Source organism: Coffea eugenioides, chromosome 7, assembly GCF_003713205.1.
Source record: "Coffea eugenioides isolate CCC68of chromosome 7, Ceug_1.0, whole genome shotgun sequence".
Classification (NCBI taxonomy): domain Eukaryota; kingdom Viridiplantae; phylum Streptophyta; class Magnoliopsida; order Gentianales; family Rubiaceae; genus Coffea; species Coffea eugenioides.
This window is the reverse complement of record NC_040041.1, coordinates 9,713,434-9,735,439: the sequence shown is the minus strand read 5'-3', so window position 1 is coordinate 9,735,439 and position 22,006 is coordinate 9,713,434. Positions and strand designations below refer to the sequence as shown.

The 22,006-nt window shown below is 36.6% G+C and overlaps 3 protein-coding genes across 6 annotated transcripts; all 3 read right to left on the bottom strand.

The window, feature by feature from the left end:
* Positions 1–376: 376 nt before the first annotated feature.
* Positions 377–3,283, bottom strand: LOC113778843. Of its 4 annotated transcripts, none has more exons than XM_027324344.1 (6): positions 2,850–3,283; positions 2,219–2,269; positions 1,632–1,765; positions 1,448–1,539; positions 1,142–1,358; positions 377–955 (listed from the first exon to the last, which is right to left on the bottom strand). In XM_027324344.1, the coding sequence occupies exons 1-5, from the start codon at positions 3,114–3,116 to the stop codon at positions 1,180–1,182; spliced, it is 723 nt and encodes a 240-aa protein (XP_027180145.1). In that variant the 5' UTR covers positions 3,117–3,283; the 3' UTR covers positions 377–955; positions 1,142–1,179. The 4 variants fall into 4 exon arrangements, with proteins under 4 accessions (XP_027180145.1, XP_027180146.1, XP_027180148.1 ...); XM_027324345.1 differs by having other exon boundaries at positions 377–763; XM_027324347.1 differs by lacking the exon at positions 2,219–2,269.
* A 1,174-nt stretch (positions 3,284–4,457) lies between these two features.
* LOC113778182 (E3 ubiquitin-protein ligase RKP) lies at positions 4,458–16,868 on the bottom strand. The gene is made up of 11 exons (XM_027323484.1): positions 16,668–16,868; positions 14,723–16,355; positions 12,466–13,299; positions 11,703–11,863; positions 9,379–9,517; positions 8,074–8,157; positions 7,259–7,537; positions 7,021–7,152; positions 6,510–6,709; positions 5,465–5,666; positions 4,458–5,135 (listed from the first exon to the last, which is right to left on the bottom strand). The coding sequence occupies exons 2-11, from the start codon at positions 16,223–16,225 to the stop codon at positions 4,824–4,826; spliced, it is 3,846 nt and encodes a 1,281-aa protein (XP_027179285.1). The 5' UTR covers positions 16,226–16,355; positions 16,668–16,868; the 3' UTR covers positions 4,458–4,823.
* A 3,076-nt stretch (positions 16,869–19,944) lies between these two features.
* On the bottom strand, positions 19,945–20,816 carry LOC113778539 (nuclear transcription factor Y subunit B-3-like). Its single transcript, XM_027323978.1, has one exon. It carries the CDS (start codon positions 20,760–20,762, stop codon positions 20,097–20,099), a length of 666 nt encoding a protein of 221 aa, XP_027179779.1. The 5' UTR covers positions 20,763–20,816; the 3' UTR covers positions 19,945–20,096.
* Positions 20,817–22,006: the final 1,190 nt, after the last annotated feature.

Below are 22,006 nucleotides of genomic sequence, written 5' to 3'. Positions count from 1 at the left end.
AGATTTGTAGGCATTGATTAATTACCATAATCGCATGTGGATTATATTCTTTGATGGGATAACTTCAGGACCCATCCGAATATCATCGTTTCAATGATGGACAGAGGATGCTTCAGCTGTTAAAACTTCCCCTTAATTTTGGCATCAAGAAAGAATGCCAAAAGCAACTTAACCAAAAAAAGTGGGCAATTAAACAAAATATTACTGAAACTTGTTATTGAGGCCTGTAGTTTCGCAAGAAACCTGTAACAAGGTATCCCTAATTTTTTCATGCTATACTTTTTTCCCGGAATCGATAACAATTATATAACTTATTCTATTCTAAACTACAGTAGAGAAGGAGTCTAAAGAGACGTGTGTTAGGGACTAACAGGTATACAGACCTTACTAGATCAAAGGGATGCTTTGGCACCACCCTTGGATTTTTTTCGCTGCAGGTGAGAGTTGAATCCCCACCTATAGCCCAAGGAGGAACTTTAAGACCCTTTTCATGCTATACAATGGAGGAGAAAATTTCCCAACATATATATCATTCCGGCATTCCCCAACAACCACACACACAAAAAAAAAACAACCAAAATCAGTACATCTAGGATCAGAATTAAGCAAATCCCCTTTCTCTCTCCTTTTTTTTTTTTTTTTGTTTGGTGGGTACGAGAGAAACATAATGCAGCAAATCCCCTTACATGAAGCTCAAGAGTCAATACAATCTCCAACAGTTCATTCTCATCCAGATGGACACGAGGTCCATTACCAGATATGCCTGAGAAAACCATGTACATATGTTAACCATACCCGCCTGAAACACTATAGAACCAGGTAGAGTTAATCCCATCAAGATTATCAATAGAAAAGCCCAACTTATGTTCCTTCACTGCACTACTTTTATATCTGGTATATTCCGTCATAAGATCTGAAATTTTCTTTGTCCCTGAAGCAAACATCATCGAAGTTCCTATCAACATTTTAAGTATGAAAAACGTCTCCATTAGTTGAGCAAATTGTAGAAGAAACGCACAAGGTTCCAAATATTCATATTGATTCTACTCCAAAAAATAATATCAACAATCCATAAAATCAGCCTAACTGAATAGCAATTTAGCAACCACACATTACTACAAAAAGATATATACAGAACTACCTGATTCTCCAAGTAACATGTGACTTCAAGATCTCAATTCATGCCTTAGCTCGAGCTTTGAAGAAGTTCAAGACAATCCTATAAAAATGAGTGAGGGTGAAAATCATTTGAAAAAATCCACGACCCTTTACAATCCCAATCCTTATGCCTCTGGCTGTTCTAGCTAGAACTGGTACTTTATCCTTCGCCTCCATCGGAGCTACCACCTGCACAGGCACTAAACAAGTAAAGATGATGTGAAATTCATCTCCCCAAATTACTATAAAAGACAACCGGTAAGACACTGCCAATTCTCAAATTAATAACCTGATGGAGACAGATTAGTCAACTGCCTCAATCTTTCCCCTGCCACCCGAACAGCTCGAGTAGAACTTTTGACACCTTGTGTAATTTCTTGACTGCAAAATCATCGAGACAAGTCAAATATAAAATCTGAAAATAATGATACAACTTATCAAGCAAAATTCAAGCTTCACCATATTATCCTCACCCAATGTCACTAAGCTCCATGGTTAGGTCACTTATCTCCATCCCAGATAATCGAACTGCAGCCATTGTATCAGGAAGCTCCTCTCTTGTGACGTCCATTAACTTCTCCAAAGACTCAGCTGCTCTCTTAAAAGCCTTCAAGAATATCACATTAGTCAATTATCATTTTCCTCACAGAAGCTAGTCCTATTTGCCAGTACGAACTCTAAAAAGCTAAAATTCAAACACATTTTACATCATAATTGCATTGATTTTATTTGGAAAAACGAAATTGCTTAACATGACAATGGGCCTTGGGATTCAATGACTTGTCACGTTGAATCCAGTTTGTCAATTCTTTGGTGGTACAAGACTCTAGCAATGATGCAAATCTAACAAATCACAGTTCTCTGATCCAAGATTATCAATCAATTACACCTAAACCATGATTAATATATTAAAATTCAATCTCCAATTTGCTTAAAGAAATTTGAGGGCCATCAAACTTAAATTCCCTTTTATAGTTAATGCATGAATTTCAACCAAAATGTTGACAAAACACCCAATGAACAGAACATGTTTGCAACTAAAAAAAATCCCATTGCTAACCAGCATTGTTGGAATCGCCCAGCAGAAAAGCCAGGTTGCTGATATTGCTACCTGCAAAAAAATCGATGAATCCCATATTAAGCAAACCTGAAAATTTGTAAATCTTTCCCACTCTTTCCTCATTTTACTCATTAGCTTTATTACATAACTCCAACTTTGCGCAGAATTTTGGGAAGTTATTATGCGCCAGAAATGGGCTTTTCTTTTTCTGTGCTTCATTTCAATCAAAATGTAGAGGGAACACTCGCACACACTACACACACACACACACAAAAACTGTAAATTTATTAGGTAAATCACTTCAATTAAAAACGTCAAACCTCATTCAGATGAACGTCCTTTTCATTTTACTCTTAATTTTTTTTTTGGGAGCCGGGGGAAGGAAGAAGGAGGGGGGGGGGGGGGGATTCAGTTCAATCAAATTAAGAAAATATAAATTTTCAATCTACATTAACACAATCATCTAAAACACTTAAACCCAATTCAGTCTAGATAACTCCCACAAAATCATGGAATTTAATCAATTGATTTCATTAATTCCCTTAAAAAAAAAAACCAAAACGAAAGCGGTAAAGATCAAAATATGAAGAATTGAAATAAAAACATTAAATTAGAGAGAGTGATACCGTACCGCGCAAGCCGTGTAACTGAGAATGCTAAGGTGGCGACTGGACAGGGTCCATTGAACGGGAGATAAAGAAGATGATGATCCGACGGTGGAGGTCAGATGAGAGGATGAATCCGACGGCTCAGCTTGCTCCAAAGACACAGACACAAACCGCCGGTTTCTATTCAACGGTAAATTAAAACGGCGATGGTTACTGAATCCTCCGGCATTACACCTGGGATAAACTCGAGGCGGCGTCGTTTTTGGCTGAATTTTCAGTGTACTCAACATTTTCCTTCCACCCCTCTCTCCCTCTCTCACACTCTCACACAGTCACACGGTAGCTATACAGTAACAAACAATAATTAATAAGCGTGTAGTACTGCCAACTGTGTGTTGTGTGCGAGAGAAAAAGCGCTTCACTTCTTCTCTGAAGGAATTGCTCCCTCTCTTCGACATCTTCGAAGTGGCACACTGGCACTGATGAGTTTTTTTGAAGGATTTTGCAAGCCAGCTGTAACCGTAAGAATCAAGGATGAGGGTAATTTTGTCATTTAAGTTGGCTTGCCCGCACGTGAACTCGAGAAGCGATATCGTTATTAGCTTTTGCAGACCAAGATTTGTTTGGGTACTAAAGCAACAGTTGAAATGTCTATTTTGTCCCCTGTTTAAAATAATATGAAATATAAATTCATATTTCTTAAACTCAATTAGGCTTAATTAAGCTCGAATTGAGCTCAAATTGGGTTCAATTTGCACGATGTCGAGTTTGAATAAGACAAAACAAAATTGAACTCGATTTTTGAGAGTTAAACAAACTTGAATTTGAGCGAGTCCAAATTTTTTAATTCAAATCAAGTTCTATTAACATCACGTAACTTTTGCTAGGATGATTTTGTAATTTAAGTTGATACGTGCTTTTGACAATTTTTTTTTTTTTTTTCATCACAATGGGTATCTGGGGCCGATGACTGGTTACCGTACGCCCAACTAATCCCACTGCGTGACCGCGAGAGGCTGCCCGACATCATCGGTCAATGGGGCCGAGGACTGGTTACCGTACGCCCCAACTAATCCCACTGCGTGACCGCGAGAGGCTGCCCGACATCATCGGTCAATGATAACGACTGGGATTCGATCCTTGGTTGGTGGCTCTCACCCAACTGGGCTACAACCACCGGACCGAACCCAGACTGGGCGATACGTACTTTTGACAATTGAGTGCTAGGTTTTAACATATTACTGTTTCAAAAATTGTCTTTAACAAATTACATACAAATTGTTGAAAGAGTTGTACACAGTTTCTCAAAATTGAATGCAGAGCCAACTGTAACTTACTTCAAACTTGGATTCAATTAAATACAACTGTGAGTCCTCAATGCAACTTTTAGACCTCTATTGAAGGCGAAAATTTTCAGACCAAATCTTGGGTTCTTAAGAAGCACCTCTATTGCCATCGAACCGTTGTCAGCCCTACTATTTAGAATGATTTACAATATAGGCAATGAATTCTATCTTAACAAATTGTAAATGAACACACACACAAAAAAAATATATTAAAACTTCTCTATTTCAGGAAATAAATGGTAAAAACACACGCAAACTTGTGTTCTTGAACAGGAACAGAGGAGAGCAGGCAAACACAGAGGCTGGAAAGATTTCATTTCGATTGAAACTCGTGTATTTACAAAGTAATGCCCTCAAATTCTGCTAACAAAACTTCAGCCCTACCCCAATTTTTCCATCCCCTGTGATTTTTTTTTTTTTTTTTTTTCACCTTCCAAGCCTATCTATCTATCTATATACACTGATAAAATTCTGCCTTGCAATGATGAAGCTAAAAATGTAGCATGTTCGACCTATAAGGTACACCATTTTCCTCTTTAGATATAGTCAGAAGCTTCACGGAAGAGCCCCAATCCGAAACCAAAGAAAAGAAACAAGAAGAAACTACCACTAATGAGAAAAAACAAATAAGAGAGTGTTGAGAGGAAGACCTCATGCCGTATTTGCTGCTTCTGCTTCAGTTCTCACAACTTCTGTGACAGTTGCATTACAGAAGAAGCATCTCTGGCAGTTAAGGAGGTGCCTCGTTATGCATCCAAAGCAAGAAGAATGAGAACAAGGTACGAACTGAGCATTTGCTTCACATGCATAACAGATGCAGCATATGTTTTCATCAGAATTACTTTCTCCGGCACAAACCATCCGCTCAAATTCTTGTGACTCCTTCTGGCATATCAGCAGGCTTGATAAGGTCTCTAGCTGCTTGAGCTTTGAGATATCATCAACACCCTTAACCAAACCAGCCTACAAGTTCATGAACAAGATTTAGCAAAAAGATAAAATGGAAAGAATGGATATACAATCTTCCGAAAACCACAAGTTGAACATTGAATTATTATACCACCAAGAAAAGAGTTGCTATCGCCCTAAACAAACCATACGTATAATCTGGGCCACCAAGAACTCCATTGCCCCTGAATTTTTTTTTTTTTTAAAACCATATATGCCCATGGGCATAATTCTACCAACTTGAAAAGCAAAATAAATTGAAAAAAAAAAAAAAAAGACAAGCTATTAATGTATTATGTAATACTCCAAACGCATCTAAGGAGAGAACAGAATCAATTACTAACCCAATTGTATTCTAAGAGGTAGAATCCACGAAGGACAGTCTCAGCACAGTCCATGCTAGCAAATATATTGACAATGTCATTATGATCTCCATAGTCTGCCTCTTGTCTAGCATCCAACAAATTCAAAATGATGCCAGCCAGCGGTCCTAAGATCATGCCAACATTAACCTTCTCTGGAGACTGACCAGGACGCCTAATGGACCTGCAAGAATAGCATAAAGAAATCTGAAGAATAAGTTCTGAAATATCTTATTCCCATAAGTTCCAATCTTGCAACCAACTTATTCTCCTCCTAGAAGTTCACAACAAACTTGTTTTGTGAAAAACCAACATTGAGATACATACAAGGGCAAATCTTGCAATACCACTAAATTCAGTCATCTGAACTTAAAACTTTTACAACTGCATCAAACTTGGAGGGATAAACCAAACTCCTGTAGTTCATTAATTTTTTTTTTTTTAAAGCATAGTCCACTTTCATATGCAAGAAGGATAAAATGAACTGATCAATATGATTAAGCAGTATTTCACGTGGACGAATTATATACAACACTGCATGCACATCAATTGAAATTTGTCGATAACCAACTTCTGTGGTTTATACTTATAAGCATTCTCCTAGATATAAAGTCAACAGGGAAACCAAAATTTCAGGGAAACATCAACTAAACTTCTGGATTTTTCCCTATCCTTAGTTAGCCTTATGAGCATATACAATCTAAATAAATTCTTGCTCTTCCATTGTTTGCTTTGCAGGTACTAAGCCTTTAGATTGAGATGAATTACTAAATTTCTAGACCACAAGAAATTACAAAGCCTCGTTCCTAAACCTAACAAAACCAAAATGCAGTACACAAAAAATTTAGGAAACTATAACAGCACTTCTACCACCACAAATATGTTAACTAATGTTATCATCCATCTATCCAAGAAAACAGTACATGAATGAAGAGCAGCAAGAAAGATTAGGATAGCACACCACAGAAGTCGAGATTCGTCATAAGTGACAACATGTTAAATGTAACAAGAACATCCACAAACTTACAGGTCTAGAAATTCTGGATCAACTGACGAAGTCAATTGGTTAAGTATAAACACGATTAATTCAGTCAGCCTTCTCAAATTTGTATCTGCCCCCGAAAGAAATGCTTGGGGTATCTCACGAGTACAGAACTCTAACACCCTTGCAAGGTTACAAGAGAGATCAAATATAACACTACATTTCCTCTGCTGAAACTCCACCACCTAAAAAGGATGCCACAAGAATGTCAAGGAAACAGATGGAGGAAAAAATAGACAATAACTTGATCCAAATATTCAGTTCTTTCCCTAAAAACTTCACTGCCAGTGGATATGGCCTGACCTATCGAAGAATGTATTTACCTCTATCTCGCATCCAACTCACATGCAGTCTATGCATAAATGAAGTCAATAACAGGAGATAATTTCATTATCCATTAAAATCAATTAGAAAAAACTACTGACATCGAAGAACATGAAAATCAACCACAGTAGGGGTGATAAAATGAATAGGTACAGCCTCACAAGCCAACTACCTGATAGTTCTCCTGCATTTCTCGAATTGAAACAGAGAATTCAGTCATTGACCAGCTCAGGGTGTTAAACAGACGATTGAGAAAAGCTGAAAAAAGTTCTTCATCCTGAACACAAGCATCTCGCAGCAATTTCTGTAAAAAGTAAAAGAACACTTCAACTATATTTGTTAATGGATGTACAATAAAAGAGTTAATGATCAAAATATTATCAAAAGAACGAAAGCATGACGGGTCTTACCTGGAAAACAACTGATGATGATGACTCACCACGCTTGGAAGAACCAAAACCGGATCCTTTGCAAAGCCGCACAAGAATATTTGTTACAGGGACCCAGGACCTATTATCAAAAGCTGATAATAGTGCTTTGGGCATTCTCTGTATTGCTGCTTCATTATGCTCAAAAACTGCTAAAAATTCTTTGTACTGTATCAAGACGGATATAGACTGCAGAAGAAGATCTTTCAGCTCGGCACTCGATATCCTTGGATCATTAAAGTGGGTGACAGCAAAAGTAACCTGAACCCAAAATGCCCAAAGCAACTAAATAATAGACCTAGATATATATGCAATTGATCCTAAAAAGCAAGGCAAAATATGCAACACCAACCAATGAAGCAAGGAAACTACAAAGTTAATCCAATATATAATTTTCTTGACAAAATGCTTAAGTTTTTCTACGGTAAAACTCAATGATCATAATGAGAAGCCAATCATTTTGGAAGGTTACACATATTGAGACAATCCTCTCCGAGCAGGACATCAGAGAAGGGCATGTGGGTATGGATGGCAAGGGGCACCAGGGTAATGTTTTCACTTGATACTAGCTAGAAATACCACATTCAAACAGATCTTGGATTAATACTATCTAGACATGCTTAAAGAGACATAAATCTTCAACAAACTATATCTGCCAGAAAAAATAGTGATACATCAGATCACAGTCAACTTTTGAAAGTTTGAAGGGAATAAAAACAAGGCACATATGCATGGTATAATATATATTAATTAGATAGAAAAGGTGTAGGGGGAGGGGGGAGAGGCTTCAGACGTACAAAAGAAGCGAGTCCTTGCTTCATGAATATTGCAGGAGGGACAAAAGGAGGATCACTCTTACGCAGCACATGGAAAGAGTCAACCTGCCATGTGCATAAGTATAACATATAAGAAGACGCAGAAAATACCAATAAAAACAATTTAATGTCAGTTCTACACCTAAACAGCAAAAGAAAGACAAACAAATGAACTAAGATCCATGTAAAACTAGCATTGATATACAGCATATTCACAGCCATAGGGCCCAAGCCTACAGAGTAGACACAAATGGTTTTATTTTCATCATATGATTAAAAGCTACTCAAACCAACCTGAGGTTCAATTTCCATTTTCAACCACACCACCACCTAAGTTTGATCCCCGTTGTTCATTGGTTATAGCTCACCTAAAAGGGCAACTTACAACCAAAAGAAAAGAATCCAATGGTTTTAGGTACAGGACAATAAAAACTCTACCCACTCTACCATTCTAAAAAGATTGTGCCATTTATCTAAAGCCAATTTTTGAGAATCCCATGGATATTTGAAAAGAAATATAGGAAGAATTACCAGAAGATTTTCCTTTTTCTCTTTGCCATATTAAATTTTATCTATCCATTTATTGATTTGCCATGTCAGTTATAGACATCAAATCCTTATACTCCTCTTCTTGTTTCTTTATGTTTGAGATATATATATATATATGTAGAGAGAGAGAGAGAGAGAGAGAGAGAGAGAGTCATAAACTGCCAAACATAAGGGAAAAAGTAATTCAAGGAGCGAAATTCAGATGGAATTGTAACACAATGGGACAGAAGTACAATTACAGAGCAATTCAAAAGGCTAAAGAAGTAAAATGCAGGACATCTTATAATAACAACGTAAACATTCTTTGCTGCCAGGCAAATCAAGAATAGCAGAAAGTTACTATCTTATAAGAGGCAAGTGAAAGAAGCTCAAAAATGACCCAGTACATTTGAGCAGTTCCCATGAATGTACAGCAACAGTCAGGTTCTCTTTGCCACTTGTTTTAAACTTTTCATAACCTAAACGTAGAGAGCCATGCATGCGGAGCATCGGCCCCATTTTGTCAAACTATTTATAGAACTTCACGTCAAAAACAAAAAAGCTGAAAAAGCAATATCTTTAGGAGTAAATTACATCTATACTCAAAACAACCACTGTCACACAATATTAGCGTTGAACTGGGTTTTTTTTCGTGTGTTGGGGGGTGTTGCACAAGAAAATTACACAATTACTTTGGAGCTATAAAACAAGTAAAGTCAGATTGCCATTAGGCAGGGAGGAGAAGAAGAGATTAAATACCAGAGTTTCCAAATAATATTCAGGAACATAAATAAAAATAGAGTCCCATTTGCTAAGAATAAGCAGCAATTGAACGATCCACATGCATGCCGCATACATTCCCCTTTGCTTCCATCGAGAAAAAAGAGATATGCGGTACCTATAAAACAAAGTTCAGCAAAAAACTGTGAGAAGAATTATTCTCATTACAAACAAATACACACACACAGACACGCATTCATACATGAAATTTAGTCCTACACAACTATACTGCTTCTCTCTTGGAAGCAAAAGTAATAAATGCATGTAAAAATTAAGAATTGTGAAACCTCAGCACAATGAACACTTGAAAATCACCAATCATGATGTATGGAAAAACCCAACATAATTTATTTTTTTTAATCCAACCAAACATAAAGTGGAAGTTTTCATGCCTAAGAAATTTGGAATAAAACCATTTACAGTTTACCTGTCCCACATTTGGAAACAAATAATCATTACATATCATTGATATTAATCAGGATTTAATAAAAAGATGATAGGTCTTATCAGATGTTTTGCCAGACAGCTCAGATTATTGAGGGGTTTTAAAGTAAGTATTGAGATCTGTTTGGAACTCTTAGTCTTGCAGTTAATATGTTTCCTATTGCCAAAGAAATCTGAATTTAGAAGTAAATTTTACAACAGTCAGTAAATCTCAGTTTGTCATAATGTAAAAGTGTTATATTAAACCATTATTCATTTTATTGGCCCGCTGTGCCAAAAATTCTCTGGTAGAGCCATCCTGGCATACTAAAATTAGACCCACTTTAACATCAGCAAAAAGTTACTTCAAGGCAGACATTAACAATAATCCAAAAAATGAAACGATTCATGCTGACAAGAAATAATACCAGTAAACACAGTGACATCTAAACCTTCCCCATGAAAACTACTTAAAATGAAGGCAAACAAAAGTACTAACATCATTTTAGTGAACTCGTGTTCTTGCTTTTAATGCAAGAGGAAAAAGTTTTCCTGTTTAACTGGAGGAGGACCAAAGTTGTAAAAGCATTATTATTAGCAAAATGCTCACCATGATAACTCTTTTATCTTGGAGTTGGCTACAAATTCTTCTAGTAACCCCACACACAACACCCCCCCCCCCCAAAAAAAAAAAAAGAAAACCTGCTATTTGTTCTTATTGACCTATTATTTTGAACGGGATAACCTTCTTGCAAAACCTGAAGGAATTTACTGAATTATGACTGTACTAGTGAAGGGACAATTTTAAAAAGAACTTGACCAATGCTGGCAAGCTACAAGCAAACCCAATGAAAAAATATCATTTTCAAAATCAAAAGCTTCAAAGCCTGCTATCGATTTTCAAAGATATGCTCATTTGAGCTATTGTTAAACTAAAAGCTCTTATGATGTTCTCATTTGTCCTTGACTTTTGTTTTTAACTTATTTTTCATAAAGCAACAAAAGAATCAAAGACAAATGATGTATATGACACGTTCCCATAATCAGTGCAGAGGACATACGAAGAAGAGAAAGGAGCGACATGATAATCCAACACAAGAAACCTAATTGCAGCATGTTATTTTAATGAAACCAGCCATTCAAATGCTTTTACCTTGCTGTAGCGTTCAACCACTCCAATCACCCAATATGTTTTACATGGACAGAGACACTCTATTATCATGAAACAACAAAAATCTTAAACATGCATAGGCATAACTCATAAGTTCTAACCATCGCATTATGCATATCACCTCAGTTTATATAGAGAAGTGATTGATATGAAAATGTGAGAACCACTAAAACATCCTAATCACACCATCAAAATTACAGAAGAGTAGCCATGACAATGCAGAATGCAATACCTTCTCTTTGTAAAGCTTAATGTCAGTCTCAGAATCTATAATGTTAACTCCCAGACTGTGAATAGCAAGGTAAGGTCCTAAGATCATCAAACACTAATCTTAAGTGAGTAGATGTTTCTACTGCTCAGAATGGCTTCTTTTGTTGATCAAAGTGCACTCTGCACTACGACTTGAAAGAAACCAGGAGATCATAGATCTTGATGAAGAAAGGACGGCACAATCAACAACCAAATAAAATTAACCACTTCAAGCAAGGAACCTTCCTATCATAACTAAATCAACATAATTATAAATGATATTACATGTTTGTAAACCAACGCATACTTTTTAAAGCACAAAAAATGATCCATGGATTTTCAGCAAATATTGATGGGGGATGAAAATAAAATGAGTTTATAAGCTGATGTTTGCAGGCAGTCAACAACGAATACACATCCAATTTCACAAATCACCACATTCTAGAAGAGACCATTATACCAGGCACAATGTCTGACACAATCCATAACTTCTTCTCTATATACACTTCGAGCTTCCTTTAAACGCTTTGCTTGTTCTCCATTAGCTTTTTCTCTAATTTGTTTATCGGTCTCTTCAAGGAGAGCTATCGATTGTGACTGTCGAGCAATGTAAGAAGACGCCTACAGCAAGAATAATCAGTTTAGATATTTACATCAAAAGTTCCTAAATCATTATGGCGTAAAAGTATAAATCCAAAAGATCTAGTGACCAACCGTAATTCCCAGCACGGGCATTCATGTTTCACAAACAAAAACCAGCAAAGGAAGGGGAAAACCACCAGAAAATGAAGGTAACTAAAGAAAGAATACCAAGTTAAGGAGGCCATTTACTGCAAAAACCAGACCCTATCATTAATTTGCTCATTACATTGGAAAAAGTATCATACCATTAAAAAACATATGTTACAACTGTTTACAAAAATTTCGACCTCATCTGCATCAATTCCACTTTAATTGTACACATTCTTATTTTGTCAACAACCAAATCTAAAACATCATTGCATTCCTTATTTATATGTCAATAAGATGGGGCTACAAAAACACCACTTCCAATCATGCATACATAGGAGCTCTGTTCTGTTACATAGTGGCAGATGAAGTTTGCTTTGTACATCTATTTTCTATTTTCCATTTACTCTACTTTAGTTTATTTTCTTGCCTGAAGAAGCATAATTCAATTCTTATTGCGGTATTATGACCTTATTAAAAGAATCCTCAGTCACCTGCTTAAAATTCGGTGCCACTCCCAAATGATATAGCAACAGCATAGCATCCAAGAGCTCTTCTTCTTTCAATGTAGCTGGAGACAAATTGATATCCCTAGGGGGTATAATCCTCATCTGCTGCATAGGCCGAAAATCAAACTGAGATTCAGATTGGTCACTTGTACCAGGTTTATCTTCTATCTCATCATTCAAATTCTCAGCACTGCATTCTGCAGCAACATGAGCAGATCTTTCTTGAATAGAACTGCAGTGACCGCGAGCACTTTTGGCCATATACCTAATAGGATGCTTTGAGATCTTTGCGAAGTCACTGTCATAACTCGAACAGCAGCACGGCTGCAGCTTACCAAAATGTGTTACTCTAGAGTCTTCATCATCCATACAACCTTCTTCCCACCTGATAACTTCTTCTTCTTGCTCATCATTTGTAGGATGAGATTTAGCCAAATGGCCATATGATCCTCCAAGTCTAGAAAAGTCAACTCGATGAGGATCATTCTTCAAAAGTAAGCCAACAGAAAAACTTTGTTGGCCACCCCTGTGAAGAAAACCCACATCAAGTTCAGAATTAGCTCCACAGCTCTTCATCCAACCGCAAATGCCCCTCAATGTGGATGCTTCTGATAAAAGATGAAGTATGACTGTATACAATGAAACAAGGACACAGTTGCTTGAAACCCCAGGAGGTGGTAAGTTACGGTCTGCACCCCTGTTTTTGAGCAAAAGGTTTTGCAAAAATGTCTTAAACACTGAGCCTGGAAGCTGTGGCGGATCTCCAGGTGGTATAAATTGCATTACCAAGCAACACAGGTCCCTATGTTTCTCTTCAACCTGTAAAAACACATTATTTAATCTTCTAATGGCTTAACTATAATGCAAAATTTTGCTTCACCCAAATCAAACCCAATTTATTTTGGGATGTGGAAATCTAGATAAGCCATACTTTGTAAAATAAAAAAGTGCAAAAGCAAAAGAGAAATGAACAATTGCATTGTATAAGGTACTTTAAAAAAGCAACAGTTGCTTGTTATGATAAGCAATATTTCTCCCAAATACTTGGCAGCTACCCAGATTTACAGAATAATAGTGGACAGGGAATATCGAGAGAGAGAGAGAGAGAGAGAGGGCGAGAGAGTCCATGCACTAAAGAGTTCAATCATAATCAGGTATTCCAGGCCATTCGATTAAGTCTCAAAGAAATGTAAGTTACAAGGACAAACACAGGAGAATCAAAGCTGAAGGATAAATGCATTCCAGCTATGCAGTTTAAAAATTAAGATTCCTAATTTCCCCAGTATTTTTTTCCCCTTCTTTTTAGTTGCAGGTCCTCCAAAAAATAAAGTCCCTTGATCATGAGGTATTTTTTTACAGAATTGGAAGAATTCCATTGATCTTTTGAACATTAGTTGCAAAAGATGCAACTTAAACGCGACAAACATCAATCCAGGAATCTCAGCTTCAGCCACATTTCCACTATAAATGCCCGCTCTATTCTCAATATTAGTCCCCCCTTTAAAAACTAGATTTCAGGTGATCGTTTAAGAAAAATGCAATGCCTAATTTTTAACTGGCACTACAACAAATACTAAGAAACTAAGGACAATATTGTATTTGTACATTTGGAAAAAATAGGAAGAATGAAAGGGCACGGACAATATAGAGAACAGATCACTGACTGCTCCTTTAGTGTCTCCACAAAAATCCATTTCACAAACTCATCCATACTCAAATATCGCAACTACAAAAGGTCAAGTAGTTAAAAACCTGTAGGCAATATAGCAAAAAATTAATGAGCTATATTATAGTTTTATTAATGATTTAAGGTACCATTATGCAATCAACCTATGTCTCGCCTTTTATATAATACTGAACCCAAATACTATCAACATATGAAGCAATCCTGTCAGAAACTGAAAACTTCAAGAAAAACATCGAAGAGTGTGCATTTTCTGTCTAATCAACCGTTTTACCTTTTCAAAGCAACTTACCAATACACTTAAGTTCTTCATTTTCAAGAAATGACCCATGAGTAGTTTTTACATGTGTAATCACTCTTCTAAAGAGTTTTTTACTTCTCTAAATTAATCAGTGGAGAAAACTCTGTTCATTCTAAAGTCTCAACTTCCCAAAAAATCAGTAATTGATTTTCTAAATTTCAGTGAGAATAGAGGAGCATGTGCAGAACGAGGTGATTATTTCTCCAAAAGCAAGAGGATGAAAAAAAGTAATCAGAAGCAATCACTCAAAGGCATACCATATTGATGGCTTCGGATAAAGCTGTAGTCGTCAGAACCATGCTACTCTCGCTGGACAGGTCTTCACATGAACCTGGCCACCAGACAGAAGGCATCAAAGATTGAAGATCCTGCTTGTTAGGACTCTTTCGTGATAGGAATCCTTCAAAAACATATTCAAAATCTGCAGACTTCCACCAGAGAATCATCAGTTCCTCTTTCCTTAATAAATGACATGCCAAAGCAAGATAGATATATGATCCTGAATAGGGAAAGTCAGAAAGGACCCACACTGCAGTTTTGCATGCAGATGAAAGGGCTAATATAAGATGCTCAAAAAGTTTTCGTGAGTCCTGAATCTCTAGGAAGCAATCAATTATTCTGTCCAAATTTGTATAGTCATGCGGTGGATGCACTTTAAAGGCTTCCAAAAAGAACGACAAAAGTGGACCCCTTGCAATGTATGCTGCACTTCCAGTTTCAATACCAAGAGAAGAAAATAATTCCTCAGATATTCCTTGAGAGACAGGGTGATAAAGTTCCTTGAATGACGCAAATCTTTTCAATCTTCTAAATTTCTCGACTGACCCAAATCCCACCCTCGCTTCATGCTGCAATTCTAACAGCCTGGAGAAGCAACAAAGCAAATGAACAGCAAAGGAGTTGACTTTGGGGGGAGACTGAATAGGAAGAAAACCGTCAACAGGATATTTAAAAGGGTATGCCCCAAAGTTCAACTCGCAACATTCGCCTTGAGACAATGAAACTGCAGGATGATATCCCAATCCAGGAACCATCTTACGAATCCCTCTGAATGCAACCCCAAGTGAGACACCATTTCTGTAAAAAGATATCTCGTCATGATCCAAATCTATGCAACACCCAATTACATCACCAACAACCCAAGACTGGCCATAAGCCTCAGCTCCCTTGTTCCATTTACAGACCCTTTTCCCATCATATGCATAGGAATCATCAGCATCCCCTACACCTTTATGATCAGTAAAAGGACAGGAAAGAGTAGCCCAACCAAGCTGCTGTACACCAGAAGATTCAAGTGTTACTTCATACATCCATCTCCCCTTCCACACACAGGCATTTGCCCTCACGCTGCTGAACAAGGCATGACTCTCCAAAAGCAAAGATGGCTTAGTAATTCGAATATCGCCACAAATGCTCGACTCTTCAATCCCAACAACTTGTGAACCACAACCATCAGCAGTGGTACACACCCCATCCCTATTTACATCACGACCACTCCCCAAATCTACATGGTACTTCCTGAAGTGATTCTTTATAATAGAACGAACTACTCCAGTATTTACAGGACAAGTCAGCTGATTAATGGTCTTATAAGGAAGATCAAATATGTGTTCAAGAGTCCTTTCCACAGACTGATCACCAAAATCATCACAGTACGAAACAAGACGACTTCTTTGAGAGCCCTCTCTCCTATCTTCACCGTTTAACACTACAGCCAACCCAGGAGATAGCCCACCTATTCGTAGGCCGTCCTCAGCCATTCCCGCCAAAACAAAACACCACCACAACAGAATTCCAAAAGCAACCTATCCTACCTTACCTTAAATTCACCAAAACATCTATACAATCCAACACGTTCCACAACCATAGGAACAACTTACCCACCTACACCTGAAAAAAGAAATCCAAAACATACAACAAATATCTCACTATCTTCCACTTAAAACAAGCATATTCGAATGCCTAATCAACTCAATCGAAAAATCAACCATAATCCAATCATTAACTCATCAAAATTCCTAAACCCCCCAGTTCACCTGATCAATTAAGCAAATACTAACTCCACCACGCCTATAAATCAAGAAACATCAAACTTTCTATCCTAAACAATACAAGTCATTAGCAAAGGCAAAAGAAACACCTAAATATGCGTAAAAAACCACAATAATCCTCATGGATAAAACGCAATTTTGAATTACTTACAGCAGAAGTAGACACAAATAAATAAGCTCCAAAGCCTCTTACGGTCAAATTCCTCCAAATAGTAGAGGCGGCGAAAGAAGAAGAAGAATAGTAAATGAAATTACTAGGGTTTTTACGAAGACTCCATTGATGCAGCGGAAGAGAAAGAGAGAAAAAAGTGGGAAACAAAACGACTTTTCCACATTTGATTTTTTAGTTTAATTATTTGTAATTATTTGTGTTTGAGGTTTTTTTTTCTTTTTCCCCCTTCTTCTTTTGGTAGTAGACTATTACTAGAACGAATTACAAAAAGTCTGGAGAGTCAAAATGATGTTGGGTCGGGGACTAAAAGAAGAAACCCTAACTGGCACGTGTCGGTTAAATGCTTGATGGATGACGTGGCGGATTTTTTTTTTTTTTTTTTTTTTTGGGTTCTGGATGACGGCGAATGGAACGGAGAACAGTGTTTCAACAGATTTGGGGGAATTGGACACCGGTAACTTGGTCAACGGGTTGCTGATTTTCCACCTTTTTTTTCGGGGACATAATAATGGTTTTGGATATGCTTATGAATATGTTGTGTTGTGTTGTGTTGTGTTGGTGGGGTCATTTTTAATTTTGACTCTTGGAAATTCCCTCTTTGTGATGCCATATTGGATGGACTTGTATTTTTTTGGTTTTTGTTTCTTTTCCTTTCTTCGTTTTTTTTGATCACTTATTTTCCTTGCAAATAGTGCTGGACGATTTTCAACAATTGCATTGATAAAATTTTTTTTAAAAAAAAAAATATTATATATTCAATGAATTGTGTACAAATCTTATCATATAACTACACTTGTGTTTTACATGTTTTTCCTCATTAAATAAATGTACCTTGTCAATATGGCAACAAGAGTGCATCTTGTCCTATTGAAATTAGTTGTAATGACTTTTCAAGGACCACGAGTTTTTCGTGATGGAAGATGCATCCTGAGTATGATTAAACTTCTCTTTTAGTCTAAATCACTGGGCATCACCAAAAGCTGGCTCATGGGAGACATGGGTGATATATAACATAGCTTTCTCCACTTTTTCCACTGCTAAATTATGGAGGTTTCTAGCCTCTGGCTTCCGTGATTTCGAGTGGCAAAGAAATGTAATACAGGCGATTATCTCAAATGTGTGATACTTAGACTAAAGAAAGCATGCATTAGATTTTTTTTTTTGGGAAACAAGGTTGCATAATTAATTTAGTAACTTTGAATTTGGAGCTCATTTTTACTATGTCCTCTATAATTAGAAATGACAATAAGTATAAGCATCGATAATCGTAGTACATGTTCTATAAGTAACAAACGAAACAGGTGGGCCATCTCTCCCCCCTACCCTAAATGGGGTGGGCGACTGTGTTTTTAAATTCGAAATGGATTGGTCAGTTTAATCAATTTAATTGAGAATCGGCTAGTTTTCTTTTTCAAATTAGTATTAAAAATCAGATGCAAGAAACTCGATCAGAACCCGATTTGACCGTGAACCAATAAATCCAAAAAAATCTGGTTTTTTGCTATTTTCTGTTTTTGCTGAATTTCCATTGCAACTCTAAAAGCTCGAGATTTGGTCAAATGTTTAATAGATTTGAAATCAAGAGAAAAATAAAAGAAAAATGTATGAAAGGATGAGAGGAAAAGAAGAAGAGATGAAGAAGTCTCACATGAGAAAGAGTGAAAAGATCTAAAATCAAAAGAAAAGAAAAAGAAATCAAGAATGGTAAAAGAAAGATTAAAAAAAGAGAGAGAGAAGAAGAAGAGAGTGTAAAAGAAATGAAAAGAAACCATTAGAAGAAAAAAAAAAAACACCAAGCACGTGAACTGGAAACTTTGTGATGCGCGACATAAAGATCTGGAATGTGGACGGCTCTTAACGGCGGACGGGCGGAGAAGAAGAAACAAGAAGGAAAACTTTTCTCATATTATGTACTTTGACCCCTTAATATGTTGAACAATTATAATTACACATATGGAATTCTTTTATTACTCATTTGCAAATTGCACCCTTAGTTTTTTCATTTTTACAACGATTCATATTTTCATTATAAATTTCTCATCTTATAGAATTAGAGACTTATTAATATTATTATATCTTACTCAAAAATGTTTTTGTCAGAGTGCTTTGTATACTTTACCATCAATTGTGTTTGATTTGGTTGTCATTAATTTGACCCCTCAATATATACGACATCTAGAGAAAGGTTGAAATCACTATGAGTATATATTTATTCTATATTTTTATTTTATATATAATTAAAAATATATTTATGACATCATTATAATGTTATTCAGTTCGACCTTGAGTCTAACCAATTGAATCCATTAACCTCTGAGTTCTATTGAGTCATTACTTGGTCCGAGTTTCAAAACATAGGGGGGTAAGGGACCGGAGAGCAATCCGGCTGCTTTCCTTGTCTATTAGTCCCACCTCAATATAAACACACATAATATGTAGTGCTATAAAAAAATGTATTATAATATATAAATTAATTTAAGTGTTCCTTAATTAAATTCATGAAAAACTTTGAATTAGTTTGTATGAAAATCTTGACTTTTACATGCTTAAGCTCATTTGAAAAAATTTCCCAAAGAAACACAATAGGAAAAAAAAAAAGGGTGAGCAGGATTGGGAAGGGAAGCAAGCACCGGGGTAGCGGCAGCGCAATAGGAATGCGGGAATGGATGCCTGTCTTATCATTGGCGAAACTAGAGATTAAGGTTTGAGGGAACAAAATTAGTAAAACTGTACATTTAAGAAGGTATCCTTATGTATTTTAAAAATTTTGAGGAGTAAACACTAATATTAACATGGAAAATGTTAGCTTTTAAGGGGGTGTTGAAGGATTTACAAAATTTTAGAGGGACAAAATCTTATTTCTATTAGGATACAAGTGAAAATTTAATTAGTTTCAAAGACTATGAAAGAATTTTTCAAATCTTGGTGCGGCGGCGGCGGCGTCCCCTCCCTACCCCTCAATTAGATCTACGATGCACCCCACTGTCACTCCTAATGCATATAATATATATATATTTATTTATTTATTTAATGTGTAAAGTGCCTATTGTATACATTAAGTGAGGCAAAGTGCAAATAACCCCACATTCAAGGGGCTAATTGTAATTAATGCCTCAAGGAATTATCCCTTTTGTAGCTGCCAAAGTAGTTACTCCATAACCGTGAAATGAAAATCCCATTACTAGTAATATGATATAGTCACCAAGACAGTCGTCTTAAAGCAAGAAACACAGGTATTTTAGCCTAATATACATGGAAAACATGATAGTCCTCCAAATTGCATTCTAGTCAAAATGCTTCATTATAGTCATGTTAACAAAAAGCTAAGAAAATTAAAGTCCATACAAAAAAGTTACAAATTATTAATACTATATATATATGTGGTATCTTATATATATATTCCCAAGTCTACCACTCAATCCCATGATGAAGATTAGTGGTGATGACCCTATTACCACTTCCCTCAATTTCATGGATTTTGCCAATATTGTAGGCACCGGCCATCAAATTCTCACCATAGCCAATCATCCTTCCTGGATCTCCATGGCCTTTTGAGGCCACCTTTGAATCAAGTGAATAATAAGCATTGGAAAGAGTCTGAAAATTAGGCCTTGCTGATATGGGATCATTACCTCTAGACACTTCACCATGGCCACTACTGGTTTTATTAGGACTAATAGGTGGAAGCTGATCCTCTTCTCTGACCATGGAACTTTTGTCACCTTCATTTTCCCTATATTTGTTGAGATAAACCTTCAATGGACTGACATAATTCTCAAACCCTAATGTCGTCATAGCCCACAAAAGATCATCACCATTGATGGTCTTCCTCTTTTCCCTTTGACATTTATCCGACGCTTCGCCCGTGATGAAGCTAATGAACTCAGATACACATTCTTGGACGGTTTCCTTGGCTTCTTTTGATATTTTTGCGTTTGCAGGGAGTGATTTCTTCATGATCCGGCTAACATTTGCTATCGGAAGAAAGCGGTCTTGCTCCTTAGATGAGCAATCGGAGACATTACCCGATAATGGACTTCCCACTGGGCTGTTTTGGCTCTTTTTCCCGGTCATGATTGAGTAGGCAATGCAGAGAAGTTGTGGAAGAAAGGTTTAAACTTTTGGAAGAGTTTTTTGGGCTTGCGGAATGTTATGAAACGAGGGATGGGGTGAGGGGGGTTTTTAAGCTAACCAAAGAAGGCATAAGGGAACAATAGAAAGTAGTGGAAAGGCGGTCTGATGTTGACAGAGAAAACAAATGAAAATATCACCTGATAATTAAAGAAATCATGCAAAGGAAGAAGGGAAGTCTAGAATCTTGTAGCAGAAGAAATTCCTATTCAAATTTTAGCTGATGTCTCCAATTGAATATCGGCAGCAAATAGCTGGTTCTGAGAAATTATTCAACATCTTCCTGAGGTCAAACGGCCACATTAATTAATAACTACATACATGATGGTTTTATAACATTTGAAGAGATTTATTTGGTTTAAATTATGTAGTATTAGTTTGTTTTGCTTTTGCAGGCTCCCTCAATATTTTCCACTTGTTAAACAAGTGAATCCATCAGATACTCCACAAGCTAAAGGCTGATATCAGATTGGCATTGTACTAGAGTCCTGTACAACCACCTTTTTGGTCAATTGAAGGATAAAATGTTCACCAACTGACAAGCTAACTAGCCTGATCTGTCCTGGCCTTTATTTACAGCAAATATCGTTAAATTGATAAGGATTTGATGTACACTTATGTTTACAAGGTGTACATTTATAAGCAATTGTTATCTGAGATATAAAGCATCAAGCCATGAACATGTGGTTGCATAGCAATTTCAACCACCAAATCCTACACAGCCCCAAAACTCCTATTTTATTTTCATTTTCTTTTCAGAATTCCATGCCCCATCCTTTCTCGAGAGGATTTATTCCTCAGCTAAAACCAGAAAGGAAAAAGAAAAGAAAAGGAAAATATTCATCTGGAATTCTTTAATTAATGTCAGTACGTGGTAGATTGTTACACGCAGTAGTCATTGAATTATATATAGCTTGTCTTTTCAGTCAGTTGTAAGGCCTTCCAATCACTAGCTAAAGCTTATCTGGCTAGATACATGAGCTCGAAGACTTACAAATCATAGGAGTTATTAGGACAATGAAACTAGATACATGGTCCTAACTCCTATATATGTGTAGATCATGTCTCGTTGCAATAATTTCTCAATCAATTAAAGAGACAATAATCGACTATTAATAGCTTCATTCATGTCTCATTACACCTGAGTTTCTCTATCAATTTACTCTTTAACTAGTCTCCAACTTGGG

Coding starts and splice junctions, on each gene's coding strand:
- LOC113778843 (XM_027324344.1), bottom strand. CDS start 3,116: ATGTTGAGTACACTGAAAATTCAGCCAAAAACGACGCCGCCTCGAGTT. Junction 2,270..2,849: donor TCAGTTACACGGCTTGCGCG/GTACGGTATCAC, acceptor ATTTTTTTGCAG/GTAGCAATATCAGCAACCTG. Junction 1,359..1,447: donor GACTAATCTGTCTCCATCAG/GTTATTAATTTG, acceptor TTACTTGTTTAG/TGCCTGTGCAGGTGGTAGCT.
- LOC113778182 (XM_027323484.1), bottom strand. CDS start 16,225: ATGGCTGAGGACGGCCTACGAATAGGTGGGCTATCTCCTGGGTTGGCT. Junction 13,300..14,722: donor TATCCGAAGCCATCAATATG/GTATGCCTTTGA, acceptor GTGTTTTTACAG/GTTGAAGAGAAACATAGGGA. Junction 11,864..12,465: donor TGGCACCGAATTTTAAGCAG/GTGACTGAGGAT, acceptor TTCTTGCTGTAG/GCGTCTTCTTACATTGCTCG.
- LOC113778539 (XM_027323978.1), bottom strand. CDS start 20,762: ATGACCGGGAAAAAGAGCCAAAACAGCCCAGTGGGAAGTCCATTATCG.